The sequence below is a fragment of the Carlito syrichta genome, unplaced genomic scaffold (genome assembly GCF_000164805.1).
Source record: "Carlito syrichta isolate Samal-C Ts95f unplaced genomic scaffold, Tarsius_syrichta-2.0.1 Scaffold305690, whole genome shotgun sequence".
In the NCBI taxonomy this organism is placed as follows: domain Eukaryota; kingdom Metazoa; phylum Chordata; class Mammalia; order Primates; family Tarsiidae; genus Carlito; species Carlito syrichta.
This window is the reverse complement of record NW_007249786.1, coordinates 219,212-228,580: the sequence shown is the minus strand read 5'-3', so window position 1 is coordinate 228,580 and position 9,369 is coordinate 219,212. Positions and strand designations below refer to the sequence as shown.

Here is a 9,369-nt window from a genome sequence, read left to right as displayed (position 1 = left end):
CTCACCTCAGCCTCCCAAAGGCGCGGGATTACAGGCTGAGCCACCGAGCCCGGTTAATTAGTGCATTTCTAAAAGGCTTGTTCATTAACTTTACAGTGGACAAAGCTATCAGTTCTTATTTTAACCAATAATCAAAGTCAAGATTACGTAATTAGACCAGTAAAAATATAAACAGTATGTGCCTCCTGATATGATGCACTGAGAAGAATAAAGCTTAACGTCTGTGGGATTCCTGTCAAACATGTATCACCTAAGTCCACTATGAGTAAACATTAGACAAACCCTATATGAGGAGCATTCTACAAAGTAAGTGGCCTGTGCTCTTAAAATATGTCAGTCAGAAAAGACAAGGAAAGATGAAGAACTATTCCAGAGTGAAGAAGACTAAAGAGATAGAACACATGATTCTGTATTGTTTCCTGGACCTATAAAGGATATTATTGGGATAACTGATGATATGTGAATGGTCTATGGATTAGATGGTAAAATGATATCAATATTAATTTCCTGATTTTAATGAATAAACCGTGGCTATGTAGGTATGGCCTTGTTTTCAGGAAATATACAATGAGTATTTAGAAGTAATAAGATATTGTGTGTACAATTTACTTTTAGGTGGTTCCAGAAAGTAATATATGAAGAATATACATACCATTATACATATATTAACATAGAATGAGAGAAGAGAGAGAGAGAGAAAGGCAAATGAAGTAAAAGTTAGTTATGGAATCTGGGTGAGTGGGATATGAGAGTTCTGTAAATTATTCTTGCAACTTTTCTGTAGGTTTGAAAATATTTCAAAATAAAAACTTATCATAAAAATAATCATAAGGAGCCAGGCACAGTGTCTCACACCTCCAATCCCAGCATTTTTTTTCTTTTTAGTTGAAATCTCTTTGTTGTCCAGGCTGAAGTACAGTGGCATGCTCATGACCGTCGCAGCCTTGACCTGCTGGGCTCAGGTGATCCTTCCACCACAGCCTTCCAAGTAGCTAGAACTACAGGTACGTGCCATCACGCCTGGCTAATTTTTTGATTTATTGTAGAGGCGAGGTCTCGCCATGTGGCCCAGCCTGGTCAGAAATCACTGTGTGGAAAGTCTTAGCCACACAGGAAGATATCCAAGATATAGCTGACTTAGTCTGGGCTTCGAAGGTTAATGATTGCCTGGAGGAAAGAAGAGAATCAGAGACTGGCCAGATCTCTGAGTTCCATGGACTCACTTCACCTAAAGAGTTCTCCTTCACATTCATGATTTCCTGGACTCAGACAATCCTCTCGCCTCGGTCTCCCAAAGTGCTGGGATTACAGACTTGAGCACCCGCGCCCAGCTAATCCCAGCATTTTGGGAGGTTGAGGTGGGAGGATTGCTTGAGCCCAGATGTTCAAAACCAGCCTAAGCCACATAATGAGACCTTGTCTCTACAAAAAATCAAAAACTTAGCCAGGCGTGGTGGCACATGCCTGTAGTCCTAGCTACCCAGGAGACTGAGGCAGAAGGATTGCCTGAGCCCAGCAGGTCTAGGCTACAGTGAGCTGTGATTGTACCACTGCCCTCTAACCTGGGCGACAAAGTGAGACCCCGACTCAAAAAAAATCATAAAGAAATAGATGAATAAATACTTTCCTTTGGGGATAAAATAACTAGATGTTATAATATACAAAGATAAACCTTGGGACAATTATAGCTAACATGCTTAGTTGGGCAAAAGTTAGTTGATTCATATGAGATAGGTGAAGAAAAAGAGGTCTCCAGAAGGAAAGTCAAGCAAGTGGCCTAAGGCCTGGAGAGTTTTACTCAGAATAGACAAGTGAAATCATTTGTTTGTCTGGACAGTGTCAGGGAAGAGGAGACAGTTATGACTGGAAGAAAGGAGAGGCAGGGATGACTTATCTGAATCAGGAATTGCTGGGGTCATGCTGGTCTTTTTAAGGTCAGATGGATTGCATAGCTGGAGATCAAATGTCTTAAGATAATATAGAACTCTCTTTGAGGAACACTGATTCATTAACTGAGAAAATAGTCTTTTCAGTATTGTTTAGTTATTAGTTATATAAGACCATTTGTGTCAAAATCATTGTGTGGAAAGTCTTAGCCACACAGGAAGATATCTAAGATATAGTTGACTTAGTCTGGGCTTAGAAGGCTAATGATTGCCTGGAGGAAGGAAGAGAATCAGAGACTTACCAAATCCCTGAGTTCCATGTACTCACCTCACCTAAAGAGTTCTCCTTCGCATACATGTTTTTTGTTTTTGTGGTTTTTTTTTTTTTTTTTTGAGAAAGCAGGATTTATTGAGAGGACAGAAAAGCTCCCAGAGCAGGAGGGGATCAAGGTGGTGGCCCTACATGCATAATTTTAAGCTTAAGTGATTATACATGCTGCTACCTCCTCTATTTTCATCTTCTCTTATTTCTAATTTTGACATAAAGAGGTTCTTCAAAATTAAAGATCAGGGAGGCTTCTTGCCTAGAGGAACCAAGGCAAGACACAGACTGGGAGAAAGAAATCTGTAAAATACATATCCAACAAAGGACTTATATCCAGAGTCTATAAAGAACTCTTATAACTCAATAATAAAAAGATCAGGAACAACAGCAAAAAAACCCCCAAACAAACAATAAAACTGAGCAAAAGATCTGAACACACACTGTACTTTATTAAAGAAGGTATACAGCCTGGGTGGGGTGGCTCATGCCTGTAATCCCAGCACTTTAGAAGGCTGAGGCGGGAGGATTGCTTGAACCCGGAAGTTCAAGACCAGCCTGGGCAACATAGCAAGACCTCATCTCTAAATAAATAAATAAATAAAATTACAGTTTTTTGGAGAGTGGAGTCTCTGTCACCCAGACTGGAATGCAGTGGCATGCTTATGACCACCGCAGCCTTGACCTACTGGGCTCAGGCTATCCTTCTGCCTCAGCCTTCCAAGTAGCTGGAACTACAGGCACACGCCACCATGCCTGGCTAATTTTTTAATTTATTGTAGAGATGAGGTCTCACCAAGTTGCCCAGGCTGGTCTTGAACCCTCTCAAGACAATCCTCTCACCTCCACCTCCCAAAGTGCTAGGATTACAGGCTTGAGCCACTGTGCCTGGCCAATAAAATTACTTAAAAAAAAAAAAAAAGGTAAAGAAGTTATACAGATGGCAAATAAGCACATAAATGTCAACATCATTAGTTACTAGGGAAATGTATGTTAATAATGCAAATTAATGCAGTTAAAACCACTACACACCCACTAGAATGGCTAAAGTTAAAAAAACCAAATGTTGGCAAGGATGTGGAAGACCTGACATTTTCATATACTGCTGGTGGGAATATAAATGATGTAATCACTTTGGAAAATAGTTTGGCAGTCTTTTAAACAATTAAATGTATGCCTATCTTGTGACCCAGCTATTTCACTCTTTTCTATTTACCCAAGAGAAATGAAAACCTATGTCCACACAGAGAATTATACAAGATGTTCATAACAGCCCCAAACTGGAAACAATCCAATGTCCATCAATGGTAAATAGATAAATAAATTATGACATAGCCACACAATAGAGTATTATGCAACAATTAAAAGGAACTATTGATACATGAAATACCATAGATAAATCTCAAGGAAATTATGCTGCATGAAAGAAGTCAAGCCCCCAAAAAGATACATGATGGGTGCTTTCACCTATATAAAATTCTAAAAAATAGAAACTAATCTATAATGACATAAAACACATTAGTTGGTGCCTTGGAACAAAGATGAGGGTTGAGGTTGAGGGGGTGGGAAAAAATGAATTACAGAGGGGGACAAGGAAACCTGGAGATGAGAGATGTGTTAATTATCTTCATTGTAGTGATGGTTTCACAGGTATATACATATGTCACAAGTAATCAAAATTTCCACTTTCTTTTTTTTTTTTTTTGAGTTGGAGTCTCACTCTGTCACCCAGACTGGAGTGCAGTGGCCGCTCCCGGTCAACGCAGCCTCGACCTGCTGGACTCTGGCGATCCTTCCACCTCAGCCTTCCAAGTAGCTGGAACTACAGGCGTGCACTACCACGCCCGGCTAATTTTTGATTTATTGTAAAGATGAGGTCTCGCCTGCCCAGGTGGATCTCGAACCCGCGGGCTCAGGCAATCCACTCACCTCAGCCTCCCAAGGCACGGGATTACAGGCTGAGTCACCGAGCCCGGCTTAAAATTTCCACTTTAAATAAGTGCAGTAAATTATGTGTTGATTATATCTCAAAAAAAGCTGTTTTTTAAAAACAAAACAAAACACCTGTCACCATTTCTAAAGGATAGATTAGAGAGATGGTGGTGGTAGGGAAGGGAGCTGTGTTTTGCAATCTGGGATTTTAAGATGACACCCATTCACCATGAGATCAGGGTTGATCCTGAGTCAGTGAACATGTCCACACTGAGAAGTGTGTTCTAGTTTCCTCTGCTTGGACCAACCAGAGGCTGTATTCCAAGGAAGCAGCTTAGGGACAGTTTCTCCAGATCACAAAAACAAATGAGATGGTTCCTGGTAATCAAGAAAGGTTTTATCCTTTTTCTTACTGGATTTTTGAAGACAGTCATGGGAGTAAGCCTTGTCTGGTTCCAAATTATCTAATGAGAAAAAAATAGAAGACTAGACTAAAAAGAAAAATTAAGTATAATAAAATCCTTATTTGGGATTTTATCAAGAGAATGTACTTAAAAAAAAACAACAAACTCTTTTTAAAGAATGTACTTTTTTTTTTTTGAGCTGGAGTCTCACTTTTGTCGCCCAGGCGGGAGTGCAACATGTGGCACACTCATGGCTGCCACAGCATCAACCTGCTGGGCTCAGGCAATCCTTCCGCCTCGGCCTTCCAAGTAGCTGGAACTACAGACACACATTACTGCACCCATCTAGTTTTTTGTGATTTATTGTAGCGATGAGGTCTCACCAAGTTGCCCAGGCTGGTCTCGAACCCCTGGGCTCAGGTAATCCTCTCGCCTTGGCCTCCCAGAGTGTTGGGTTATAGGCTAAGCTGCTGCACTTGGCCAAGAATGTACTTTCTATACAGAAGGTTGAATCATACCTCATGTTGGAATGATATTTTATTTTATTTTTACATTTGCTTGTTTGCTTGTTTGTTTATGAGTCAGGGTCTCACTCTGCTGCCCAGGCTGGTGTGCAGTGGCACGCTCACAGCCACTGCAGCCTCAATCTGCTGGGCTCGGATGATCCTTCTGCCTCAGCTTTCCAAGTAGCTGGAAACACAGGCGTGTGCCACCACATCTGGCTGTGGTTTTTTTTTTTGGCTTATTGTAGAGATGAGATCTTGCCAAGTTGCCCAGACTGGTCTCAAACCCCTGGACTAAGGCAATCCTCTCGTCTTGGCCTCCTAAAGTGCTAGGATCACAGGCATGAGCCACTGTGCCTGGCTAGGAATAATATTTTAAAAGAGCCTCCAGAAGTCCATTAGTATTCATCGCATATACTTCCTGAATTTACTCTTAAATTCTTGACTCAAGATAGCTTCATGCTCTCCGGATAAAAATGTGATGAGAAACCTGAAGGCTTAAAAAATTACATGTAAAAATATTCTCCATTGTCCCTTTCCTGGACTTTAGGTAAGAGTATAAAAACACAACCACCCTTGAGCCGAATGAACCGGGAGGAACTGGAGGACAGTTTCTTTCGACTTCGTGAAGAGCACATGCTGGTGAAGGAACTTTCTTGGAAGCAACAGGATGAGATCAAAAGGTACTTAGAGTTCTCCTAAAATTTTTTTCTTTTTTCTTTTTTTTTTTTTTGAGTCAAGAGTCTCACTCTGTCGCCCAGACTGGAGTGCAGTGGCACGCTCACGGCCACCGCAGCCTCCACCTGCTCAGGCAATCCTTTCGCCTCAGCCTCCCAAAGTGCTGGGATTACAGGCTTGAGCCACCGTGCCTGGCTGAGGGCATTATTTTTCAAAAGTCCATTTCTTTTGTTTGTTTGTTTTTTCCTTTTAAAAGTTTATTGTAAAGATGATGTTGCCTAGGCTTGTCTTGAACTTCTGGCCTTAAATGATCCTCCAGCCTTAGCCTCCCAAAGTGCTGGGATTATAGACTCAAACGCCTATTTCTTTTCTTTTCTTTTTTTTTGAATTGGAGTGTCACTCAGTTGCCCTGGCTGGAGTGCTGTGGCACACTCATGGCCACCCCAACATCAATCTGCTGGGCTATGGCAATTCTTCCACCTTAGCTTTCCAAGTAGGTGGAACTATAGGTGCGCGCTACCACACCTAGCTTATTTTTTGATTTATTGTGGAGTCGAGGTCTCACCAAGTTGCTCAGGTTGGTCTTGAATCCCTGAGCTCAGGCAATCCTCTTGCCTCGGCCTCTCAAAGTGCTGGGATTACAGGCTTGAGCCACCGTGTCTGGGTCTCCCAAAATTTTTAGAAGCTGTGTCTACATCACACTAAGGCCTACATCACACTAAACAAAAAGGAATATATTTTGCTGAGATGTCTATACCAAATAATTGATTTTAATTAACTTTTTTTTTTGAGTCAGAATCTCACTCGGTTGCCCAGGCTGAAGTGCAGTGGCATGCTCACAGCTACCAAAGTCTCAACCTGCTGGGCTCAGGCAATCCTTCCACCTCAGCCTTTCAAGTAGCGAACTACAGGTACACACCACCATGCTCACTTAATTTTTTGATTTATTGTAGAGACAAGGTCTTGCCGAGTTGCTCAGGCTGGTCTCAAACCCCTGGACTCAGACAGTCCTCTTGCCTCTGCCTCTCAAATTGCTGGGTTTACTGGTGTGAACCATGGCGCCTGGCTTCAAAAATAATTTTTGAAGCAATATTGCTCTTGCCAAATGCATCAAGAGACTGTGACCATAGACAGCATCATGAAGAGCCCAGAAGATACTATTTCAACCCATGGAACAAGAGACTGGACTGTTTGATTGGGTGATTTGGGAGAGGATCCAAGGAAATAGGTGTTTGCTCCAGATTTGGTGCTGTCAGAAAGCTAGGACATTTCTATGTTTGGTAATTCAATAAATCTCTTTTTTTGTTTGTTTGTTTGAGTTGGAGTCTCACTCCATCGCCCAGGCTGGTGTGCATTGGCATGCTCATGGCCACCCCAGCTCCAGCGATCTTTCCACCTCTGCCTTCCAAGTAGCTGCAACTACAGGCGTGTGCTACCACGCCCAGCTAATTTTTGATTTATTGTAGAGACGAGGTCTCGCCAAGTTGCCCGGACTGGTGTTGAACCCGTGGGCTCAGGCAGTCCACTTGCCTCAGCCTCCCAAAGTGCTGGGATTACAGGCTGAGCTACTGAGCCTGGCCTCAATAAATCTTATCTACAGGGAGGGGAGTCTAGAGCAAGGCTGAAGCCATGACTGGTAAAGACATTGCAGCCACTCATATTAGCCTAGAGAGAAGGATGTTTGGTATTTCTTGAGTGACAGTAACTTTGTTTTTGTCTGTGCTTAGACAAAATTAGGCAGTAGACTTGTTTTGTCTCACTCTATCATGGTCTTGGAGTGACTTTGTCTGAGGTTGGTGTTTTGTGAGGTGTGTCAAACCAGTTCCCCAACGTCAAGGGGAGTGTTTTTACTTTCTCATTGTAACCCCCAGGAGTGTTTCAGAGCTTTGATTAGAATCTGCAGGATTATAGGCTTCCAGCGTAGACCAGCACTCCTCAGAGTTGGTGAATTTTTTCATAATGTGGAGGAAGACTTGAGAATCTGGTGAAGTCAGAAGGTTGCTTGGGTCAAAAAAATCTTGCTTCTTGACTGAAAGTCAAAGAGTACTTGAGATTATGGATGTTCAATGGCTAACCTGGATTCCAGCCCCAGCTTTGGTCAAGTTACCTAGTTAATTTGTGCCTTGTTTTCTTGATTTGGATGTAATGATATTAATAATAATACCTAATACCTATAGCCTTTACAATATGCCAAGGTATTCAAAAAACCTAATCTCCAGTTATAGTCACATTCACATCGAGGGCTAGGGCTTCAATACATGAATTTGAGGGGACATAGTTCCGTCCATAGCACAGTGAGACCACAGAATTTGATGGTATAATTTAAAAAAGAAAAAAAACCATGCGTTTAGGCCACGATATCAAATAGTTATTACTCAGCTATAAAGAAGTAATCCTTAGCCAAGCACAGTGGCTCACACCTGTAATCCCAGCACTTTGTGAAGGGTGCCGGAAGCGACCAGAGGGGCGGCTCCCAAAATGGCATGGTGAGGGTCACACCAGACAACAAAGGCCCTAGGTCCCGGCTTCTGTGAGCACAATTCCCGCACGCGTGAATTTCAAACCTTCCCGCGCGCGAATTTCAAACCTGCAAGCCTCAAATCCGTAGCCAGCTTTATTATGCGTCCAATAGGACTATAACACGGCATCGGCCCCACCCTACTCCCATGCAGCTCCTCCAATAGGAACATAGCACGGCCCCTTCCGGCCCCTGTCAGGCTGATAAATACAGCCCTCTCCCCGCAACTCTCTCTCTCTCTTTCTTTTTTCACCATTACAGATCCTCTCTGTAACAGCCCCCTTTAATAAATCTCTTGGTCCTGGCCAGGTGTGGAGTCATCACTGGTGCCAAAACTCTTTTACTTTGGAAGGTGGAGGCAAGAGGATTGCCTGAGTCAGGGGTTCGAGACCAGCCTGGGCAACTTGGTGAGACCATGTCTCTACAATAAATAAATAAATAAATAAATAAATAAATAAATAAAAATATTAGCAGGGCGTGGTGGCTCATGCCTGTGGCTCCAGCTACTTGGAAGGCTGAGACAGAAGGATCACCTGAGCCCAGCAGGAGGAGGCTATGATACCCTTGAGCACGCCACTGCACTACAGCCTGGGTGACAGAGTGAGACTCCCACTCAAGAAAGAAAAAGAAGCAATCCTTACTTTGAGGGCAGTGGGATGGGAGAAATACATCTTAAATTTTGAACTTACATGTATTCATCACCTCTTCAAAAATTAGTATTTTCATTTTTGTTTTATAATGGCTATAATGTATTGGTACAGGAATAAATATATATAATTTTGAAATAAACACACACACAAATATATTAGGGGAGTGCCCCAACTTGTCTGACCAAGATGTGTGTGCTCACTGCAATAGAACAGACCAAGACAGGCACCGCGATGTTCCTGCCCTCGAGGAGTTAAGTGTATTAGCAAGAGAAAATTGATTTTTTAAAGTGTAAATAATGGACCACAGTAGATCGATTCATATCACCAGTCGCGTCATGATGATTTGTTCCCAAATAAGCTGTAGAGATAATAACTGTCGTGAAGGGAGAAGCTGCGTGCCCTGTTTTGACACAGGCTGAAGACGGCCTTGGGGCGGTTGACCGCTACCGGCCGGGACCTGCGGGCGGCGGCGGCGG

The 9,369-nt window shown here is 42.6% G+C and overlaps 1 protein-coding gene across 1 annotated transcript in view; it reads left to right on the top strand.

Annotated features, from left to right (window-relative positions):
- Positions 1-9,369, top strand: part of RPGRIP1 (retinitis pigmentosa GTPase regulator interacting protein 1) — a 61,971-nt gene that overhangs the window by 3,255 nt on the left and 49,347 nt on the right. The window contains 2 exon segments of the mRNA XM_008062397.2: positions 5,598-5,730; positions 9,308-9,362. Coding sequence (XP_008060588.1) covers positions 5,598-5,730; positions 9,308-9,362 — 188 coding nt within the window.